General features: G+C 53.1%; 1 protein-coding gene across 3 annotated transcripts in view; it reads left to right on the forward strand.

Annotated features, from left to right (window-relative positions):
* Nucleotides 1-22,866, forward strand: part of TRABD2B (TraB domain containing 2B) — a 236,628-nt gene that overhangs the window by 203,187 nt on the left and 10,575 nt on the right. For 2 of the 3 annotated variants that reach the window (XM_001142926.6, XM_063802391.1), the window contains 2 exons: nucleotides 15,406-15,496; nucleotides 18,508-18,777. In XM_001142926.6, the coding sequence (XP_001142926.2) occupies nucleotides 15,406-15,496; nucleotides 18,508-18,777 (361 nt within the window). The remainder of the gene's footprint in view (nucleotides 1-15,405; nucleotides 15,497-18,507; nucleotides 18,778-22,866) is intronic. The other variant, XM_063802393.1, reaches the window with a different exon arrangement.

The raw sequence follows: 22,866 nt of genomic DNA on the forward strand, positions 1-22,866 counted from the left end.
CACATGGAACGGTGAACTTGATGCTTGCTTCTGGGGGACCTGGCCTCCTCATGCAAAAGGGAGTCTACATGTTCAGGTGCAGGGCTCACTTAGCATTTCTCTCCCTGTTCCTTTGCCTTTCATTTTTCCTCTCCTCCCTCACTCTTTGTTTCCTTCTATATGGCGGTCCCTGCCAGTAACACTGTGTTTACACTGGGACCAGGATATTGTGTTTGCCTCTTGTTACTAACCAGCTTTTGCTCAGTAACTTACAGCAACAGACATTTATTTCTTGCTCATGTTACCTGCAATTTGGGTTGCCAGAACTCACCTTCTGCATTGTGAGAATTAATGAGATGGCTCCTGGACATGCTCACCACACCTGGTGCCACTGTGTTCCCTTCCCCTCCTGCCACCCTCATGCCGCCCTCCAGGGCGAGCAGTCAGTCTAATCCACCAGGGCCCTTGTGGATGTCCTGATTTTATAATGGGATATGTCCACTGTTTGAACATTCACCCCTAAGGGCAAGAGCCAGGGGCACATCTGCTGGGCCTCGCCCCTCCTTTGCAGCCCTCACGTAGTAGAGACACAGGGGAGGGGCTCAGAAGTAGATAAAGTCCTCCTGGGACAGCCCCTTTAAGGCACAGCAGTTGGGCAGAAAGAGTTCTGGGTTCATGCGGGATCTCTGCCGTGGCCTGTTGTGGCCTCTGGCAAGTCTCTTTCCCTCTTGTAGCCTCAGTTTACTCATCTGAACAGGAAGAGCCAGGACTCACTTGGGCCATCTAGGATTCCAGAGCTATTCAGCCATGGGTTTTAGAGAAGGGAGGGATTCCTGTAGGGGTGTAGGGGCAGGAGCAGGACCTTGACTGGCTGCTAGGAGCTCAGTGTGAGTCAGGACAGCTTTGAGGACCGTGCAGGGAAGAGTCCCCTCCCACTCCCCCACCATCCAGCTGCCTGGTCCGCCCTCCCTCCTATAGGCATCAGGGCAGTGCCTCCTGCTCTGGAACAGCCCCCAGTAGACTCCAAACGGGGAACCACCCCGAGTCATCCAGCCCCCAGGCTCCTCCTCAGGCCTAAGGGGAGCCCCCAGAGAGTGCAGTCAGTGAAGGGGCCTTCATTCTACACACCCCACCTGAGTAGTCCTGCCTGCCCCAGGACCCAGCAGCAGAGTCTCCCAGGGCTGGGGGTAGCTGCCACCAGCTCTGTCTGTGAGCAAGAAAGCAGAAGAGTCTAACAATGAAAATCACAGCAGTGAGGGGAGCCGTGGACACTAACCTCCTTTTCCTGAAACCCTAGGTTTGTGGAGGCACTGATGTCCACTCCAGCACCAGGCCAGCACACAGGCATCATGCCCAACGCCAGCTTCTCCCATCTCCAAAATGTAATCAGTCCCCAGTGAATCCTGTTGACAGGCCACCAGAAAGACCTCACACCCATCTGCTCTGTCCATGCCCACTGGCACTATCCCAGTCCCAGCCTCCTCCCCTCCTCCCTGCCTCTGGACTGCTCCCCACATTGTGGTCAGTGAGTGGTGCTGGCTTTGTCTCCCATGCTCGCCTCAGAGGTGGGGCACCACTTAATCATCGCTGTGTCTTTGGTAGCATGTAATAGGCTTTGAGTTTGCTGAGTGAATGAAAGAATGAATGAGTGAAGAAATGAACGTTGACCAGGGTCTCCCATCCTGTTCTCCTCTGGGCTGGTGAATTTATAAGGATAGGCCAGCAGTAAAGTCAGGGCAAAGGGAGACTCACCTCCGCTCTCATGAATCCACTCTCCAAAAACAACAGATCTGGAGCCACGTGCAGATCCTGCTGGCAGCTGCCACTTCTCCTGGCTCAGCCATGCCTGGAACAAATGGCCCACTCTGCACAGCAGATCTCCTTTCCACCCAAGAATTTCCAAGCTGGACAGAGCCTCTGAGCTTGAGCTGCCCACCTCATCCTAGCTGTGGGACAACTGAGGTCCACAGAGGGCAGGGACATGAGCAAAGCCCCCAGAAAGTCCAGGACAAGGCCAGAACCGTACCCTAGGCCCAGGATCTATGATCCAAGGGCTCTGTTTTTGTGTGCAGGGCATTGAGCCACCCCAGCGGGCCTGTTACAGAGTCAGCATATTGACATGGAACGCATCCGCATGAAAGCTGTGGTGAGGGAAGTCCACTCCGGCCTCGTTACATTCTTATGATCATGTAATTTCTGAGTCCCACATCCGGTGACACGCTGACTTACGTGCAGAGCTGGGACTAAGCACTCTTTTGGTGGAGTGAGACCTGAAGACATACCCGCTCCACTCCTCACCTACCCACCTGGGGACCCCCGCAGTTCTGTCCCCGGACTGCCGGGCAGTGGGGACCCTGGGACTCAGCTGGGCTTTCGCAGCCCATTGCCTGCCAGGTCCCAAATAACTCATAAGACCCCCAAGGCTATGGGATGTAGGAAGGGTCTATACTACCAGGAATGCACCCATCCATCCCCCAGGCATGTGTCTGCTCATGCAAATGTCTCTCAAGCCTAGAGTCCATGGGTATCTCTAAGAAATATCTCTGGAAATAGAAACATAATTATAAGGCACACCAATGACCCCCCAACCCAGCCTTGCCAGGTGTCTGAGCCAAGCCCCTGCTGAGGGCTCTTCTGTCATTCCACGACAGGCCCAGCCTCAGTGTCCAGCTGAAGTTCCTGAAAGCTCTGTGGTTCTGGAGTCTGGATGGGGCCAAGCATGTGAAGGTGAGAGATTGAGCCTCCGCCTGCCTGGCCCCTCCAGTGCTTGTTAGGACCCAACCCCGACCCAGCCCAGCTCCAGAATCCTGCCCTGAGAGCCTGCGAGGACAGACAGGGATTTCCAGTGCTGACTGCAGTCTGGCTTCTCCTCTCTTCTGCTCTGAGGGGGCTTCAGTGCAAAGGGTAAGAGCTTTGGGGTCAGGAGGCCTGGGTGTAAAGTATGGCTCTGCCACTGTGAGCTAAGAGATGCTGGGAAAGCCATTTCACCTCCAAGGGCCTCAGTCCCTCATCTGTAAAACTGGGACAATACATCTGCCTCATGGGATTGTTCTGGATACACTCATTTGCGAACACAGTATTAAAATGCTCTTCCATGGTGGAAGGGTTCTTATCATAAAAGCCCTTACTATGTGCCAGCCACCATTCCAGGCTCTCTGATTACGTAACACCACGAGATGGATTTTAATGATACTCATTTTGCAGATGAAAACAAAGCCTCAGGGAAGATGAACGGCTTCCTCAAGGCCATGGAGGCAGACCTGCCATGGGAAGCCTGGCCTCTTGAGTCCCAGGTGTGGCCATCTTCCTTGCACGTGGTGCCCTTGCTGTATGCATACAAAAGTGTTGATGATTTTGTGGAAACGAGTGCCTGTTTAGCTGGTGCATCTCATGAAATACTCTTAGCATCTGTGATGTTTCTGCAACCTGGCACTGTGTGACCTCTTCTAGAGGTTACCCTGCAGTTCGGGGCAGGTGGGGTGCAAATGTGTGACAACCTTGAGCAGGCCTGGGTGATGCTGGGGGGGCCCAGATGGAAGCCCTCCCTATCCAGGAGGTGGCTGTGGCCAGTGTGCAAGCCCAGATGTTCTGGAAGTAGCCAGGCTGTGGCCATGGAGGGGCGTGTCATCCAGAGGGGAGAAAAAGCCCATTTTCTGTCTGCTGAGCTCCTGTAGCTGGACAGGCTGAGCCTCAAGAGCCCCCCAAGATTTTCTAGTCCAGTTGCTTGTAGATGCAGGTCCTTGGGTTTCCTCTGGTACAATTAACGGAAAAATAAGTACAAGGTGGTGAATTCCTTATTAGCTAAATTTATTCAGTTTACAGGTTTATATTCTGAAATTATCTCCTTTCAACTGTGTTTGAAATTAAAATATTCCTTACTTAAGAAAATTAAAAAGATGATGGTGGGAAGCAGATAAAAGTCTCAAAGTCCTTACTTGGCAAAATGAAAATCTGGTAATTGCATTGTTCTTCCCACTCACCTACCTTTTTTTTTTTTTTTTTAAGATGAGAAAGAATTGAGCATGCTTGAAATATGATGAAGAGAATAGTCTAGGATGAGTGAGGCTGATGATACAGGAGAGAGGGGGGAAAAATGATAAGCCTGAGGTTCCAAGAAGGCAGCAAGGTGGGGACCAGAGCTTGGGTGCAGGGTTGAGGAGGACGCCTTGGGTGGAGGAAGACACCTCTTCACCTGTAACTGAAGGGAAGGAGGGAGGAGGCTGGCAGGCAAGTAATTTGGCAGCCAAAAAGGGAGCAAATTCTCAGCTGATGGCTTCTAATCAGAGCACCACTGTCTGAAGTAGAAGGTGAAGTCATCCACAGAGGAAGAGGAGAGAGAAGGGAGGATTCTTGGTTTGAAGAGGTGAGACTATTCGACATAAGAGAAATTGGCCACAAGAACTGACCAGGACAAGAAGTTAAAGATGTTTCCTCCCGTGGGCCATTATGATTGATTGGTAGCACCTGCCTGGAACGTTATGGTATAAGATGATAAAGTCGCATCAGAGCCCAGCAGAGAAGAGGCCCTTATTGATTTGTGATGTCTGCTGGGGACCGAGATTAGGGCACATGCCAGCCACAAATCTGCTCTGTCTATGCTAGGAACACAGAGGATGCTGACTGCAATGAGGGCCCATGAACCTGCCAAGTCACGGGTGTGAGATTTTCTCCAGCAACACCAAGCAGCTGGGGTGTAAATGTGGATGTTGTCACCCAGGCCTGTGTGCTGATTTTTTCCTAGCACCCACTGCTCAGTGATCATCCCATTGCATGTGAACTACTCCAGGACAGGGCACATACGCCTCAGAATTGCTGACACCTAGGAGATGTTCTATGAGGACATACTGGACCAAATCACACAGAATGAAGTTCATTCCATTGAGTCAAGGTATCTCCAGGCCCAATTGCGGGGGTGGGGTCCAGTCTTATGCACTAGAAGAAAATTACAATTTTACCCTTAGTTCCAGGGAAACAGGTTTCTCAGGATATTTACTTGTTCAGCCATCCAGAAATCTTCTAGCATTCTTTTTTCCTGGACTAGAATGAGTAATGTAGGAATTAGAGGAACTGGGCTGGAGACATGAGCCGGACTCAGGGGTGGACCAGGTAACCTCTAGGGCCCATTCATTTCAAACTCTGAGAACCGGTGGTTATCACACACTCCGTCCCTAGCACGTGCTATAATCTGAGTATAATTCTAACTTCTGACATTCCAAAATCCTTGACCCTAACATGCTGTTGCTTTAAAGTTGCACAGCTCTAACATTCCAGCATGCTGTAATCAGAGCCTTCTAACATGCTAGCGTTATTTGCTCCAGCCTCTCTTGGATTCCTTGGGAGGAGTATGGAGCTGAGAGCCTTCCAGGAATGGAAATCACTCTTCGCAGGACTGCTGTCACCTGCTCCACAGGGAGCAGAAGTCCAGGCAGAAGGCAGAACTTGAAGAGTTAAGAGGCAAGCAGTGTGAGCACCAGAGACAGAGAGGCTGGCTCCATTACCCAGGCACCCACACATTTGGCACATGCAGCCCCCAGGCTCATGCCAGCCTGTTTCTACCCCAGCTAGAGTGCCGCAGACCCCATAATCCAAAACACACCTGTGAAGCTGGGACACAGAAGCAGATCAGAGGTAAAGACCCAGGCTTGAGGGAAGGGAGAGATATAAGACCAACACACAAAATACCATTAACACCTTTTAAAATTCATAACGATAGAAATTGCTCCCTAGAGAGTGGACACCATCCTGCTTGAAAAAATTCCCATATCCATCAACTTATATGGCCCTTCCACATCCTCAATTCCTCTTGGAGGGAAACAGGATGGAATTGATTATTCCATTTGGCTGGTCAGTAAATCCAAGTACAGATGGGATGTCAGAGAGTCTTAGAACTGGAGTGAAATGGTGGTCACATTGTCTAGGTCATTCTTCCTGATGACCAGGAAGTCATCCTGATCCCTAAAAAATCCATCCAGCTGTCACTTGGGCCCTCTGTTCTGCTGGGAATTCTTCTGCTGGGCCTTCCCTGATTTCCTCTCTGGGCTCCCATAGGCCTCCAGGATTTTGCTATCACAGCCTCTCTCATGCTCCCAGTCTAGGATGTCCACTCCCTGAGCGCTAAGAAGGTGCGTATTACCCACTTGTTGAATGAATGAATGAATGAATGAATGCACCAACCCTGAGGTCCATAAGCAGAAATGCTGCCTGCTTCTACATTACCCCACAGCAAAACCCAGCCTAAAACCTACATCTTCTGCCCCCATGGTGGGAGACTGAGGGGTCCAGCCACGTCACATCTGCCTTTGGAAGTTGAGGCTAGATTGACAAGTGAAAAGACCTAAGGAAAGAGAGTCCCAGGTACTGCTGAGTAAACCATGCAATCACAGCTAGAGGAGGGGGAGTTTAGTGCTAAGCAGGAGCGTTTGTAGGGAGGGGAGGCGGCAAGATGATTAGGTAGGGAAAAGCCAGAAAAGAAAGAAAATAGAGCAAGGTGAGAGTTACGCCAAAGACGTGAGGGTAGAAAGGGGATTCTGAGATCTTCTATGTGGCCTTCTCAGAGTCTTTCCTCCTCTGTCTGCACAGTGAGGGGCTTTAGACAGAGCTAGGTCCAAGATCCCCTTTAGCCCCCAACATTCAGCATTTCCACACATGTCTAACAGAGGTTTGAGTGACTGGCACTGAAAGGAGGCAGGGTAAGTTAGAGAAAGCTTCCTGGAGGAGGTGAAAACCAGTTGAAATTTCCCTGATGCAGATCCAGCTGCCTTCCAGTTTACTCATCATCTCCATAGTCCTCAGGGCAAGACCCACACCCACCTCCTTCCCCATCATGGTCCTTCACTTGGTGGCCTCAGAAATGGCAGCCCTTCAGAGCTCATAGCTGGGCACAGAAGAGCAGCCATGGTCCATATAGGGCCTTTTTCATCTTGGAAACAAGAGGCAGGCCAGTCACAGTGGCTCACATTTGTAGTCCCAGCACTTTGGGAGGCTGAGGCAGGAGAATCACCTGAAGCCAGGAGTTTGAGACCAGCCTGGGCAATATCCCAAGACCCCATTTCTACAAAAATAAAAAAATTTGCCAGTCATAGTCATGGTGATGCATGCCTATAGTCCCAGATACTCAAGAGGCTAAGGTGGAAGGGTTGCTTGAGCCCAGATGTCAAGGCTGCAGTGAGCCAAGGCTGCACTCCAGTCTGGGTGACAGAGTGAGACCCTCATCTCTAAAAAAAAAAACAAAACAAATGAACAAACAAAAATAACAGCTGCTATCCTCTCTCACTGGCAAGCGCCCTGGTCTGCCACCCTCCCCAAGCTGGAGCTTGAGGCCACGGCATCTGAAGTGTTTCAGAATTTCCAACGGTGCTTCAAAGGGCCCTGCCACCCCACCACGCATGCATCTGGCAACTGGCATTCCTGTGAAGGGCTGCAATCCTTGGCCAGAGTCGCCGTTGCTGCTTCAGGCCAGAACATCCAGCCAGCCAGAGGAACATCCCCTCCTGGCTTGTCCCTAGCTGGAGCCAGCCCTCACCCTCCGAAACAGGGGAGAGTCTAGAAGAACAGAGTGCCCACACCCCAGGCCGGATCCCAAGGCTGCTCCATCAGTGAAGGAGAATGTACGAATCTGGCAGGGAGCTCAACATTCTTCCTGGACAGTGTGAGAAAGGCAAGAGGAGAAGAAAGTGTAGATTAAGAGCATGGGCTTGGACCCAGACTGTGTGAGTTAGAAACCTGGTGTTCTCCTGATCAGAAGTCGCCTTGGGCAGATCAGTTGCTTCACTTCTCTCAGCCTGCGGCCTCCCACTCTGCAGATGAGCCTGAGATCCAGCTCACTAGCACTCAGGGCCTGGCCTTGCACTACAGCTCAGGGCCTGGCCTTGCACAGTCATTCCGTAAATGTGAGCTCTTGTGTTGCCACCATTATTTCAGGGTCCCTGGCCCCTCAGAGCTCGAAGTCCTCTAAGAACAGGACTCCCACACAGGAGACAGTAGAGCCACTGGGATCGAGGGGCAGAAGTGCTTGGTGGCCTCTGAGGATGCAACTGGGACGCTGTGGCAAAATCCCAAGAGCCAAATTCAGCTCCAAGTAGCATTGAGGCTCAGGAGGCGTGGGGCCCTGTCCCTGCCAACAGGGAGCTCCCAGGAGTCCTGGGGTGTTGTGATTCTAAAAAAGGAGCCTCTGGATGTTGTAAAGAGTGACTGACATGGCCATGGAGATCCCTGGCTGAGCACTGCCTCCTGCAGTTCACAGAACCCATCACAGGCTCTGTCCTGTGCTGACCTGGAATCACCCTGCATGGCCATTGCCTGGGTCTGGGCCTTGACATGGATGCACCCCGTGCCATGCCTGGACTTGAGCCCAGCTCTGCCCCTTTCTGCCAGTGTGACACAGGGCAAGTTCTGTTAGCCTCAGCAGGGTTGCTCCTCTCGGAATTGGTAACCATCTTTGCGCTGTTCATGGCAGAGCTGAGCTGTCCAGCTGAAGCCCTGGGGCACTTTCATTTCTGACGTCCTGCGTTCTAACAGCCTCCAAAGAGGAGCAGCTGGTAAAGGCTGCTAAAGCAGGCAGAATCTCTGGTTCCACCCAGACACAGCAGTTCCCCATAGGATGTCTGAATACCCCTCACAGGCCTGACAAGTGCTCTTCGACCATCGGCTTACACACCTCCCAGGGTGGAGCACTCACTTCCTTACAGCTGGACAGTTGCCTGGGAGAGTGTTTTTTGGTCCCAGCTTGAATCTGTCCCCTTCACCATGTCCTGCAGTAATCAGAATGTCATGGAGGAGGGACACCCTCCTGTTCCAACCCTCGCTATTGCCACCTCCCCTTTCACTTTATGTTACTGCAACCCAGAACTGCTGTTGGCCAGCACGTGCCACACCACCTCTCCCCTCCATGCATTTGCTCCTGCTGTGCTCTACCAGGAATGCCCTTTCTCCGCTCTTCCTCTCACTCCTCACTCATCTCCTTAGTCTGGGTCCCTCTGCTTCCACTTCAACCCCATGGCCCCTGGCACTGCATGGCTCATGCTGTCCTGTGAGTGTTTGCCTGCCCATCTCCCCCTCTCCATACCGTGACCTCCTCAGGGGAGGGGACTGTGTGTCAGCTCCTGGCACAAGGTTGGGTACAGAGGTGGTGTCATCTCAGGCCCCACTGAACTGAAAGGTCCCTAGCCCTTCCCTGGGCGGCCTGCAAAGCAGGAGAAAGGAAGCTCGGCTCTGCCAGTGTCCCTCCAGACACTCTTTGAGAGACCAGTTGTCCATCCTCCACTGGCCCTCCCATCCAGCCCTCCTGTCATACTTCCTCAGGAAAACAAACACCGCCATAGCTTGATATCCGGCCGGCCTGTCCTGGCAGCTAGATTAGCATTTGAAAGTTTCCCTTGCATTAATTTCAGACGGAACATAAATATGGGCTTGGGATGCCTCTTCCAGGAGGAGAAAACTGGAAACCCAGCATACTCACTGGAGAGAAAACATGTGTGCTGGTCGGGGGGAGCCAGTGCTGCTTTGGAGCCTTTGTGGGAACATCTGGTTCTCCCCTCCTCCCTCTGCCCAGCCCCTCAACACGGTCCTGAAACTGCCCTGTTAATTGTGTGTTATTCTTGCTGAGCACTTGCACACTCTCCTCTCCAATCTGGTGAACCTTGGAAGGGACGCATGTTTCTGACAATTTCCTGCCCCCAAATGTGAACTCAGGATCCCTCACAGCTGCCAATACTTCAGAGTGGGTGTAGTAGGACATGCAGTAAACTGGGACATCTCTGGATTGAAGTCCAAGCTTTGCCTTTTACCAGGTGTGTGACCTTGGGCGAGTCACGTCCCCTCACTGAGCCTGTTTCCTCATCTGGAAACTGGCAACACCTCAAAGGGCCGCTGCAAGGGTGAAATGAAATGACGTTTGAGAAGCATCCTGTACTCGGGAGGCCCACTAAGTATGAGCGTGTGTGCAGGTCATCAAACGAAGGAGTCATAGAGGTGGGAGGACCCATGAGACCGAGACCATGGGGCCCAACACCATGTGGGGAAACTGAGGCACAAAGTGAGAATGGAAACTCCCCAAGGTGACGTGGTTAATTGATGAGTGGGGTGTTCTAACAGTCCTAACCCCAGGACAGCACTCGCTCTACCCTGCCTTCCCATGTCAGAGGATCAACAGGGGCTGTCAGACTGTGCCAGGCTGATGGGAGGCGGGGTAGATCTGGCCTTGGCCTGTGCTCTGCTCACTGAGCCTTGTGCCCTGGCATAGGCTAGATTGTGCTTAGGAGAAAGGGAGTCTTTTTCTTTGCACTAAAACATCATGGGGGCTGCACCTGCTCAGAGCAGGGAACCTCTTCCTGTTTGTATGTAAGTGTCCTTTATGTGGGACCCTGGCTTCTCTCAAGGTAGGCAGGCACCATCCCAGCCCCGCAATTTTTAAGATCCAGTCCACCTTTAGGCCCTTGCTTCTCCTTACTTTGCCTGTCTCCTCTTACATCTGCATCTGAATCCCACCCATCCTGGGGGAGTCCTCGATACATGACTGGATACATGAGCCCCTCCTCTCGGAAGCCTTCCCTGATGTCCTCAGTGAATTGGTCTCCACCACGCTTTTTGTCTTCATTTCTGGGTTCCCTCTCTCCTCTTTCTCCCTTCTCTCCTTACCTCTCTGTCTCTGTGTCTTTGTATCTCTTTGTCCTGTCCTTGTCTCTTTCTGTTTTTCTTGGTGTCTCTTCTTCCCTCTCTCCCTACCGTTGTCTCTGTGTCTCTTACTGCCTGTCTCTGGGCCCCTTTCTCTTTCTCTCCACATTGCCTTTCTGCTCTCCATCTGCTCCTGAAGCTCTCTTCCTCCTCCGTGCCCCTTTCTGTGAGTATCTCTCTGCTCTTCTCCCTACCTCTCTCTCTCTTTCTCCTCTCTCCCTCTCTTTGTCTGCATGGCTCTGTGTGCCGCAACCCCCCCACCCCATGGTCCTCCCTCTGTTTCCTCCTCTTCTCATCCACGAGGCCTCAGCAGATGAAATGGAACGTATCTTCCTGCAGAGAGCTGGCCAGAGAACAGCTGTCAGTGTTGGAAGGGGCTGCTGAGCCGTGGCCAGGAGACCTGGGAAGCCCGGGCAAGCCTTGCAGGCTGAGCCCCAACATCGTGGGGCCCCTTTGGAGACTTTCCATGACTTTCCCTGCAGGTTCCAGGATAGGTGTGGCACCTATTTTAGGATTTCTGACCTTGGAGGCAAGCATAGTTCCTGTCTGCCAGCTCCTGAGGACGGCATGCTCTGGGCCCTGACTCAGGGGCTGGTCCAAGGGCCAAATTCCTGGGATTGGTAGAATCTGGAGGAGCACCACCAAGGGGCAGGGCTGAGTTACAAGAAGAGGAGATCCATGAGCTCAGGTCTCCTGGGGATAGGATGAGATCATGGAAAGGATATGGAGTAACAGGTTTTTTCACTCATTCATTCAACACACATTCACAAAGCCACTGCCACATGCCAGACTTGAGTTTACCTCTGGGGATAAAGATGAATCAGGCATGACCCCTGCCCTCAAAAAGCTCTTAGATCCCCCTCAGGTGGGTTGGGAGCACGTTCTGACAAAGTCAGCTCTGGGGTGTGAACTAGAGAGAACAAGGAGAGCAGTTTCTGCAGTGATTCAGGCAGGAGGTGATGGTGACCTAGGCCAGAGTCAAGCACCTTTAGGAGGTCACAGCAGGGGGCCTCTGGGAACTGATCGTATGAAGATGAGGAGCGAGGAGAATCAAGATAGGACCTATTTAGGTTGAATAGCAGAGCCTGGTTGAGACGCAAGACATTCTTGCAGAGAAGGAAGAGTTGGATTCTATAGGTTCTGAGGATGTTTAGGTGGAGATGTCCAGTAGGTCGCTGGACAAATGCATCTGGGCAAAAGTGGCAATTCCAGAGTGGTCAGCATTGTGTAGTTACCAAAACCATCAGGGTGGATGATCTGTCTGTGGGTGAGAAGAAGAGGGCCAAGGGCATGGTTCCCAGGGCTCCCACATTGACTGGGCAGGAGAAAGAGGAGCCCACCAACAGGACAGATAGGGGGCAGTGAGAGAAGTACAGAGAGAACCAGGATAGAATGGAGTCGTGAGCACTGGGGCAGTTGCAAGTGTTGCCAACCCAGCTGTGGGGTGCTGTGAAACCAAGCCCAGAGAGGGCAGGGTGGTAGAAACATGGGCTCGGGAGTGCAGGAACCACATTACACAGTTCTGGGGCACAGACCACATGGGAATGGCGCCTCCTGGAGTTGTGCAAAGAGTAGCCACCTGGGTGGAGGTGACCGTTCTCCCTGCCCTGGCAGAGGGAAAGGAAGGTGAGTGTGGCTTAGAGAAGGAGAGAATGGGAATTGGAAGGATTATTCCTGATTGGTTTCATTTTCTCAAAGCATCTGAAGTCTTCTGTTTTGGGTCTTACAGAAAACAATAAAGGTCTGAAATGGTTGAGGTTGAGGGGATGGATAGGAACGCTGGCCAGACACGTGAACCATTGCCACGCAGTGCTCAGGATCCAGTGGGCATCCTGTGAGGCCTGCACCATCGGCCGGGCTGAGGCCTGGGCCCTCTAAGTGTCTCCTCTACTCAGTCCCAGAAATGCTCCTTTTGGAGCAGCCACGCAGCAGTCAGTAAATATTTGCTGCTGCTCCTATACAGCCCGAGGCAGGGCTTTTTTTCCTAGCAGCTCTTGAAATCCTCTGGGCAAACGCAAGGACCACTGTTGGGCTGGGAGGCCTTGTCTTTGAACAGGTCTCCATGGAGGCAGAAAAGGAATTGCCTTTGCTGCCAGGAGTAGAGTCCAAGAGCTGCTTGCAGAGAGTTCCTCCAGCCTGCGTGCTGGAGGCTGCCTCTTCCCGTCCCTTTCCAGCTTTATGGTGCTGTGGGGAAAGGCAAGAGTGGGGATGACCCCGCCCTGCTGGGGACTGTCTCCAGCCCATCACTCAGTACTGCACTCTGGGCTTTTCCAAGGGACATCCACTTCTTATGCCTCATTAGGGCTTTACAGTTGCCCCAAGGAGTCGGTCAAAGAACTGTAGGCCCATTTGACACACAAGAAAACTGAGGCTGGTGGCAGGGAAGCCACTTGCTTAGGATCACAGGCTGAGGGGCAGAATGAGAGCCTTGGCAGGAGCCTGGATCTTTTGTCCTCAACAGCACTAGGTCAGGGCCAGAGCTCTGGAAAGGCCTGTTCATGCCTGTGCTGCCCATGCCTCTTCTGCAGTTAGCTTCCCAAATGTGCCTCATTCACCTCCTAGTCATTGCACATGCTGTTCCCCCTACTGGAACAGCCTCCCCCACTGTGCCACCCACTCCTATCCTCACCTCGATAACTCTTATCCCACCCTGCAGCTAGCAGTGCCCCCTCCAGGAAGTCTGCTTGACCCCAGGCTGACTTAGAGGCCTCCTGTGTGCCCTCACAGCCTCCTGTGTGAACAGTTCCCTCTCCATCATACTAAGTGCCCGGATTACAGGATTCCCATTCTCAAGTCTGTGAGTGCCTGGAAAAAGACCCTGCCTCTTCATCACTACCCAGCACAAGATATGCACCTAGGCAGTGTTCATTAAATGAACGAAATGAATAGGTGGGGAAAGGAAATAAGAGAAGGAGGTATCTTTTCATAAGGGTCTCTGGAATGAAACAAAAACCTTCCCCATAGGCTCTGAGAGCCAGAAGAGCCCATAGATATTATGCATAGCAAGAAACTGAGGGCATTAGAGGGTAATATGCTTGCCTGAGGTCTCAGAGTAAGTGTGGTGGTTGCCAGACTAGAGCCCTCTGACATTCCAAGCCCAGTGACCTTTCCCAGTGATCCTCAAGTGAAACTTCAGGGAGGCAGGGTCAGCCAGCCACATGGCACATAGTCAGGCATGGTCAGCCAGGCCTAAGGTAACTCCAGATGCTCTGGCAGGGCATGGTCAGCAAGAGGGAGATCACTGGGCTGGGAGACTTCCTGAGGAGTTGTGAAACCAGCCCAGAGGTGTGCGAGGCTGGTGGGGCAAGACAGCGGCACGGTTCGTTCTCTGTTCCAGCCACTATGCAGTTCTATGCTGGCTTCCTCTGCCAGAGCATCTCTGTTCCCCAACAGCCTGTCCACTTTCTATTCTCCTAGACCTCCCTGGGGCTGTCAGCATGCTGACCTTCTGGCTTCCACCTGTCACCACCATTCACAGGCAATTAGAGGAATAGTGCAGGGATCTCCCCTAGGGCCCAGGATGAACAGGGAGCAGTAGGGGAGAGTGCTTCCCTAATGAGTGCAGCCACAGGGCAGGCCCATGGCAGGAGGGGCCCAGGGGCCCTGAACAAGCACCACATTGAGCCTCAGGATGTCCCTGAGGCCCCCGAGGAAGAGGGACATCCCAGAGTGTTGACTCCCAGCACCTCTTGTGTCCAGAGCCACTGGGCCTCCTGAGGGTTCTTCCCAACCAGAGCCCAGGAGAGGCTCCCCTGAGTAGTCAGACATCAAGCCTGCATTCCAACACAGGAAGACGATTTCCACTCCCAAATGGGGCTTTCAACTAAATTGCCCATTTCTGTATTCATCGTTCCTAGTGCAGAACTGACCACAGAGCAAGGTTGTCATGAATGTTTGCTGAATGAATGAATAATGAATAGGGGACTGACATGGAGGCCAGCCCCTCTCCCCACACACACCTCTGGAGGGTTCAGTTCTATGTTTCTGCCTCCTGTAGGTGACCGTCACTGTCTGCCAGGCCCTGCAATTAGTCAGGGTTTTTTGGTTACCCCAGCTGGGATCTTACACCTCAGTGAGTCCCAGGACCTGGCCCATAGTGCGTTCTCCACAGGTACTGGGTGGATGAGTCTGTGAATCCAGCCAGTAGGTGCTGAGCCTGTGCAGGGCAGTGGAGATGCCATCTCTGCTCTCTGGGAGCTGAGTGAGGAGGCCCACATGAACACACAGAACCCCACTCCCATGCTAAAGGAGGGAGGCCTGAGTTGCTGGTAGAACTTACCAAGATGAGCCATAGTCCTGCTAGGGGCTTGAGGGTTCCCTGGAGCTGGGCTTTGAGTGGCTGCTGGAGGCTGTCCCAGCCTGGACTGTTGGGGGCTGGGGTCAGCTTCATGGTGTGAGGCACAGAGATGCACCAGGGAAGCACGGAGAGCCCTTACTACCTGCAGGTAGCTGTTTTTTATAATCCTCACAGCAACCCTGGATGTTGCTATTACAGCCATTCTCACTTTGCAGATGAGGAAACTGAGGCATGGGGAGATACAGTTAATGAGCGGCAGAGCCAGTATTTGAACCCAGGCAGGGTGGCACCAGGACCATGTCTTACCTTCTATGCTATACTGCCTCTCAGGGAATCTGGGGCATTGACTTTGGTGTAGGTCACTGGCCCAGATACAAACTTAGGGGATGGCCTGGGGCAGTCCCCTGTGGCCGGTGGCCTGGCATGTGGCTGAGCCCCTTTTGTCACTTGTGTTCCAGGTCACTTTCTGGGGAACAACACAGTCATCGACATCCTGCGGCAGGCAGGGCTGGAGGTGGACCACACACCCGCCGGGCAGGCCATACACAGGTAAGCCACATCTGGGTGTGCCTTGGCCCTCACTGACCCTGCCTTCCTGCCCAGGCTTTCAGGAGAGCTGTGAAGAGGCTTCTGGTGAGGCAGGGGCAGGTCTCTACCAGGAAGCAAGAATGGAAAGGCTGGGCTGGAGGCAGGAGATTGGGAAGGAGCTGGTGAGCCGTCTTGGCTCTAGGTGACAGCAGGGCCAGAGCATGGGTGGGAGTGAGAGCAGCGTTAGGACTGGAGAGGTGCTTATGATTTATAGATGGTGGGTTGGGTCGGGGGTAGAGGGACTCAGTAGAACTCCTGGGTGCTGCTTGGAAGACTGTGGCTGCCCTGGCTCTGAATCAAGATGGTACTGGGAGGATGGGCAGGGCCCTGGTCTCTTTCCTGGGTCACAGCCCCACTCTGTGGCAGCCCTGCTGCCCCACCCACTCCTGGTCCTCACCTTCTCCGTTGCTGTCTCTGGCTATGCCCCTCACCCCTAACTTTCCTGCCAGGGCATACCCACCCTGCTCAAATAGCCACTAGTGGCCATCCGCTATTCCTGCCAGGTCTTCCAACCCCCACCCCCACAGTCTGGGAGCTGCCTGAGGGTAGGGACCAGCTCAGTCCATCTGTGGTTCCACAGCACCAGCACCAGGCCAGGCATGAGAGGTGTCAGCGAGAGCCAGGCTCTGAGTCCCGGGGAGCCCCAGAGGTCAGTGACAGGATCCTCAGACTCCAGGGTTCCATGCAGCTCGTGCTCCAGCATAAAGACCCGGAGTTTGAAAGAAGCTTGGATCTTCATAGCCAGTATTTATTAACTGCTCGCTCCGTACCAGGCTCTAAGACCTTTTAACTCATTTAATCTGCATAACAGCCCTGTGAGGTCAAAGCTATGAGTTTCCCCACCTTATCCTTGAGGAACATGAGGCCCAGAGAGGTGAAGTCACTTGCAGAAGGACACACAGCGGTGTAAGTGGCAGTCTGGCTCCAGGGCCTCCCTGAACTATTACTCCCTGTACCAGCTCTGAGGGTGAACTGAGATCTCGATAAACCCTCATATTGGGACTTCATCCCAGTCTCCCACCACTTCTCATCTGAGTCAAACTGACAAGGCTGCTCTTCCTGCCTGAACCGTTTGGGCCCAGCACGCATTAGTTTATACTGGGGGCCAGGGGCAAGCATGTGTTTGAGGGTTGGGGATTCCAAGGCAGCCTCAGGGACAAAGCCTTCTTCAAGTTTCCCTCCTCTCCCCTCACCCCAGCCCTCACGCCAGCAGCCCCAAGGACCTTCCCCTTGAAGCTCATTGTGTCTGTTCTGGCCAGGGCAGGGGAGGCAGGCAGGCCAGTGAGGCTAGCGAGCCTCCTATTCATCTCAGAGCCCAGGCATTAGGGGAGGGGGCCCTCCACAGCTCCCCCATGGGCTCTGCTCCAAGGACTCTCAGCCTTAGCCTCCTGCACGGGGGAGCAAGGGAGCTGGCAGGGCGGAGGGGGGCGGGGATGCTGAGGAGGCTCCAACAATAAAAGCCATCATCGGCCACAGGTGCTTCCTGGATCTAGCTTTTTGTCTGACTGTTTTGAATTATCTCCCCAGCAGCTGCGGCATCTCCAGGCAGCCTGAATCCTGAGAATCTGGGGTTGCCATGGGGGTAGGGGAGGAGAGGCTGAGCTGATGGCCTTCTTTCTTTCAAAGAGAGAAGCTCCTCACCCATCGTGCCATGTGAGAGTGGGCTGGGAAGACGGCCTGCCTGCTGTCTTGGGTACTGTCTAACCTTGCAAGCTGCCCACTCAGCCACAATTCCTGAAACCATTCCCAACCTTCTCCCAGGATCACATGTCCCTAAAACAAATTCTATTGTGGCCATGGAGAGGAAAGAATAAAAGGGAGAAAAACAGAGGGTGCCCTTGGGCTAAGCGGTGCACGTGTATGCCCCTGTATAAAACATGAATTCCACAATGTGACAAATGACACTTTAGCGCCTGCCTGACAGCCAGGTCTATTTGCTTGTCGGCCAACATCCAAGAGAGGCTTATGTGCCAGGCACTGTGTTAAGACCTCATCTCATTCATCCTCATGACAACCCCATGAAGTAGGTAGTATTATTATTCTAGTGCTATAGCTCATTGCTGCTTGAGATGATTAAGTAACTTACCCTTCGTCACACGGCCTGCAAGTTGTGGAGCCGGGCTGTGGACCCACATCAGTCTACCTCCAGCTCTGACTACTTAACACTGTCTTTGCTCCACTGAAAAGGTGCACAGGAAATGTGTATTGAATGTATGAGTGGAAGGTTGGATGAATGCACAATGCTAATAATCTTAATTACTTAAATGTTTTGGCTGCTTACTATTTGCCAGACACTGTTCTCGGTGCTTTGCCGGTGTTCACCTTCATAATCCTGATGACGTACCCTGTGAGATACAGGCTGCAACACCCCCATTTCACAGAGTAGGAGACTGAGGCACAGTGAGGTTAAACTCACCTAAAGTCTCAGCCAGAGTTGTTGAATAAATGAGACCCTGACCAAGCTCAGATACGCCCCAGAGACCTACCCAGGGCTCGCTCCCTCACGTCTTCCTAGCCTGGGCTCAAATGTCACCTGCTGGTGACCAGACCACCTTCCCTGAGTAGCACCCTTCACCCCCACTCTCACACCTGTCTCTGTTTCATTTGCTCCTCGGCAGTTAGCAGCATCTGACATCCTCTGTTTTACTCTCTGCTGCTTTGGAATGTAAGCTCTCAGAGATCAGAGGCATTGTCTGTTTCCATCATGCTGATACCTACCTCCTAAAAAAGTGCCTGGGACAGGGTTGGTGCTCAGTAAATATCCATCCACTAAACAAATGAAGGTATGACTCAAAGCACTGGCTTTCAGCACCAGACGAGGTTTTCCTGGGCTGCTGTCACCGGGCCCAGCAGGGGCACCCTGGCACTTTCTCCTGCCATGACAAACTCCCACTGAATTGGACTGTATTCCCCACCACACATGGATGACATTCTCCAACACATGTGCCCCATGTGCCATTACCTCTTTCCAGCCCTGCCCCCCAGAGCCCAGCGCCCTCTCTTGAGGGGACCTCGACGAGCCCGGCCCCAGTGACCCCAGCTGCCGCTGTCCCCGAAGTACCCTCTGTGACCCCCACCGCCCCACCAGAGAATGAGGATCCAGCCCTGTCCCCACACCTCCTGCTCCCCGACAGCCTCAGCCAGCTGGAGGAGTTTGGCCGGCAGAGGAAGTGGCACAAGAGGCAGAGCACACACCAGCGGCCGCGGCAGTTCAATGACCTCTGGGTCCGCATCGAGGACAGGTGAGCCAGGGAGGGCAGGTCTGCCCAGGAGCTGGGCGTCTGCACCCGGGATAGTATACCCTGAACCCCCCACAGCTGGGCACACTGTCGTCAGGCCAGCCCTGCTCTAAGGAAGTGTGGCAGGTGGCTTTCTACAGCACGTTCACATCTGATTTTTCAGTTTTATTCTCAAAACAAAAGCAATTCAACAACAAGTACAATTCTCTGCATCTTAAAGGTGAGGAAATAGAAGCTTTCTTCAGGCACAGCGCACAAATCTGCTTTGCACTCAGCTTTCCTGGGACACACCTGTACAAACAGGGCGCCATTTGTCCCATGGACTGGAGGTGAAACTAGGAGAAAATGGAACAAGCTGGCTAAGCCAAAAGGCATGAGCTCCCTGTGCCTAGAAGCTGTGAGTAGCCGACACCCTGGCAGGGAGGCTGCAAAGGGAACCGTGCTCTAAGAGAGAGATGGGATAGATGGTGATCAATGCCCTTGAAGCTGTGGGCTCTGTCTTAGGAGTGGATGGGGGATTTGTGATATATCTTGTTGAAAATGGACAGATACGAGAAATCATCCTAATGCACGGAGACCCTTCTGTCCTCTTCCTATATGCCCCTCCTGCCACCTCTACCACCCACCTCAGCTTGTCTGTCACCAAAGTCCTGCTGTGACCAGGATGCTGTGTTCCAACCTCTGCCTGCAATCTCAGTACACAGGAGTTTCCCCAGATTCCACTTTTTGGCAGGAGTCTCCATATTTAGTGAACAGTGTTGCTAGAGCACAGGGAATGTCCCAGGGAGGGACTGTCAGTGATGGGGTAGAGTCCTACCCACTGCACTGGCCCAGCTCTGAATATGCCATGCTTAGCAGTCATAGAGTCTGCATCTCAGAGTCTCTATCAGAGGGAGCCTTAGACTCTCCATCTGGACCCTAGAGATCGCCATCCAGGATTTTCCCCCGAAACCCTAGAGAGAATCACCTTGGCTATTCGTTAAATAAACAGATTCTCAGGCCCCACCTCAGACCTCATGTATCAGAATGTGCAGGACAAGGGCCTGGGACTCTGTATGTTGCGTGTACACCTGGAGATTCTTCTGAGCAGCTGTGGGAAACCCTGACTACACTGTGCATTATAGATGGTGAACCAAGGCCCGAGTCAGAGAGGGTTTGACCAGGGTCCCCACAAGGAATCAAGGGCTGCCTCTTGCACTTTGCACTTCATGAATCTCCTACAGCCAGGTCTCAGAGCCAATGCCAAAATGTTGACATGGTCCAGCCCGTTATCATAAACTGTGGGGTACACACTATCTTTAAAAGACTTCCAGCAAATAAGAGTCAAGCCCATTGATCCTTTGGGCATTGGTTTCAGAGAACCTTGGGTTACTGAGAAATGTACTTCTGCAGAACCTGGCCCTGTGTATTAGTCTGTTCTCATGCTGCTAATAAAGACATACCCGAGACTGGGTAATTTATAAAGAAAAGAAGTTTCATTGACTCACAGTTCCACATGGCTGAGGAAGCCTCACAATCATGGCAGAAGGCAAGGAGGAGCAAAGCCACATCTTACATGGCAGCAGGCAAAGAGAGAGAATGAGAACCAAGCGAAAGGGGTTATAAAACCTTCTGATCTCATGAGACTTATTCACTGCCACAAGAATAGTATGCGGGAAACCGCCCCCATGATTCAATTATCTCCCACCAGATCCCTCCCACAACACGTGGGAATTATGGGAGTTACGATTCAAGATGAGATTTGGGTGGAGACACAGCCTAAGCATATCACCCTGCCTGCCTAAGGCAGAGGCATTACTGTGGCTATATTGGCTATGACACATTTGGGTCATGTGCCCAGCATGGGCCTCCCCCTTCTAATCGGGAGTGAGGGCATAGAGTTACTGAGAGCCACTTTCGTCAGTGGCAGGGAGGGTTTGCAAGCTGCCAGGGAGGCTTGAAGCAAGTGAAGGAGCTGGCAACTCATTAAAAGTTCCAATTAGGCTGGTCACTCAGAGCCCTGATCAACACACCAGGGTGATCAGGAGACCTGGCCAGTGGTGGGGCCAGCCCATGGGGTGACGGGAAGCTGGGCTGTCAGCTCCAGCAATGGAGCTCCGGCCCCTAACCATGTCTGAAGGTAAATTTCAGCAAATGACTCCAAACAGCTTCCTTCTCACAACACATAGCTCCGAAACACAGAGCCTGATTTCAGGAGAAGAAAACAGCTTTTCTTTGGCAAGAAGGGAGCCCCTTTTCTGTCCCCACAGGTAAATTGCAGTTGGCTAACTTTATTCCATCTGGTTGGGTTGGAGAAGAAAGTTTCCACCACCGCCTGGCAGCCTGTTTGTTGAAATTTCTTGCCGCTTCTAGGGGAGCAGGCCCTGAGCTCCCTGAGAGGCTCAGGTGCAGGGCACAGCCTCCGTTGCTCCCAGGGGACTCACCCCACCCTCCTGCAGTCCCCAGGTTTCCAATTTTCTAAGAGAAGCAGATGAGAGCTCTCTGGGGGTGACCTGGGGCCCACTGATAGTCCTTCTAACAAAACCATTTTGGGGGAAGCTTTTACTCCCATTTCTCATTTTTCTCCTCCGAAACCCCATTGGAGCCATCCCCTCCTCCCCATCACCTCTCCCAGCTCATCTTGCACCTGTCGTCCTGGCCCCGAGTGCCCTCCCACATGGCCGCTCCTCAGCCTGGGGTCCTACAGTGCCCCCCACACCGCTGCTCAGCCCAGATGCAGGGCCTTCACCTTCTTTCCGCCTCAGCCACCACGCTGCTTCCTCGGGGTCTGCTGCCCCTGTCCTCACCAGGCTGTGTGCCACCCGAGGTGCCCCGTCCCACCTCCACACCTTCGTCCTGCTCCTCTCTCTGCTTGGAGTGGGGTGCCAGTGGATATTTGCCAAGCTTCCCCTGCTGTGCCAGATACCTGCCTCCATTCTGTCCCTTTTTCTGTCAAGAATTGTGGAAGGTAGGCCTATTTTATACCAGAGGAAACAGACTCAGCAGGTTAGGTAACTTGCCTAAGGCCAGGCAGAGAGTCAGGCAGACCTGCCTGACCCTAAGGGTCGCTGTCATCACTCAGCACCATGTGGTTGCCCTTCCCCCTCTCCCTGGCCCAGCTAAGGCCTCCCTTCCTCCACGCAGTGCCGGTGGGTGCCCCTGTCCTGACACAGTAGCACAGACTGCGAGTCCTCACTCATGCTCTAGGCCGGGAGGCCGTGAGGATCATATCCGGGTTGGGCTGGGAGCGAGTGTGAGAAGGAGGGAGTGAGCCAGGGACGCACCTGGAGTGCCTGTCCCGGATGCCACCTGGAACAGGCTGGCCTCCCCCTTGCCCCTCATTACCCGAGATATAAACACACACTGGAGGAAGTTTAGAGAAGCAGTAGCCCATGGCAGGATGATTTATGGGGACCCATGGAAAGGGCAGACGAAGCGTGTGTCCACAGATGGCTGTGCAGTGGCAGAATATTCTTGGGGAACCCCCACCGCTGAGAGCCAGGCTTGGGGGAAGGGCAGGGCTGTCACCAGGGTGCTCTAAAACAGGGTAGAGGTCATTTCTTTGCAGCGTGGGACTTGTAGCACTCCTTCCGTTTCTCCTTTTGTGCAGTTAGGACCTTGATGGGTCTTTGGAGGTCATGCCAGCTCTTATTCTCCAAGTCCACAGCTGACATGGGAGAGGAAGGGGAGTTTCATAAATAGGGAGCAGAATGTCTGGGCCATCTAGATTGGAAGTCCTTGGGCAAGTCATGCTGGCCAGGTGTAGGGAAGAGACTACTTTCCCAGTGTCAGGCATGGCCCAAAGCAGGGCACAGAGGTGGGTGACAAGACAGATACAGAGCCTTGGTGAGTTCCACCATGCAGGGGGAGGGGGTGCAGGACACATGTGCCACAGGGTCATTGCCCTCTGGGTCTCAGCTTCCCCTGAAGTTTGAGCAGATGGCTAGAGCTCTCAAAGAGGGGAAGAGACGCAGTGTCTCCCTCCTGCCCCCAGATTCTCCAGCTCCAGTTCCCCATAGCACAGCCAGTCCTCCTGGGATGGTTCGAGATGGGCAGAGTCTCCAGGTGAGGACAGGACCCCATCAGATTAGAGGCAGAAGATGACCCCATCAG

The sequence above is a fragment of the Pan troglodytes genome, chromosome 1, assembly GCF_028858775.2.
Source record: "Pan troglodytes isolate AG18354 chromosome 1, NHGRI_mPanTro3-v2.0_pri, whole genome shotgun sequence".
In the NCBI taxonomy this organism is placed as follows: domain Eukaryota; kingdom Metazoa; phylum Chordata; class Mammalia; order Primates; family Hominidae; genus Pan; species Pan troglodytes.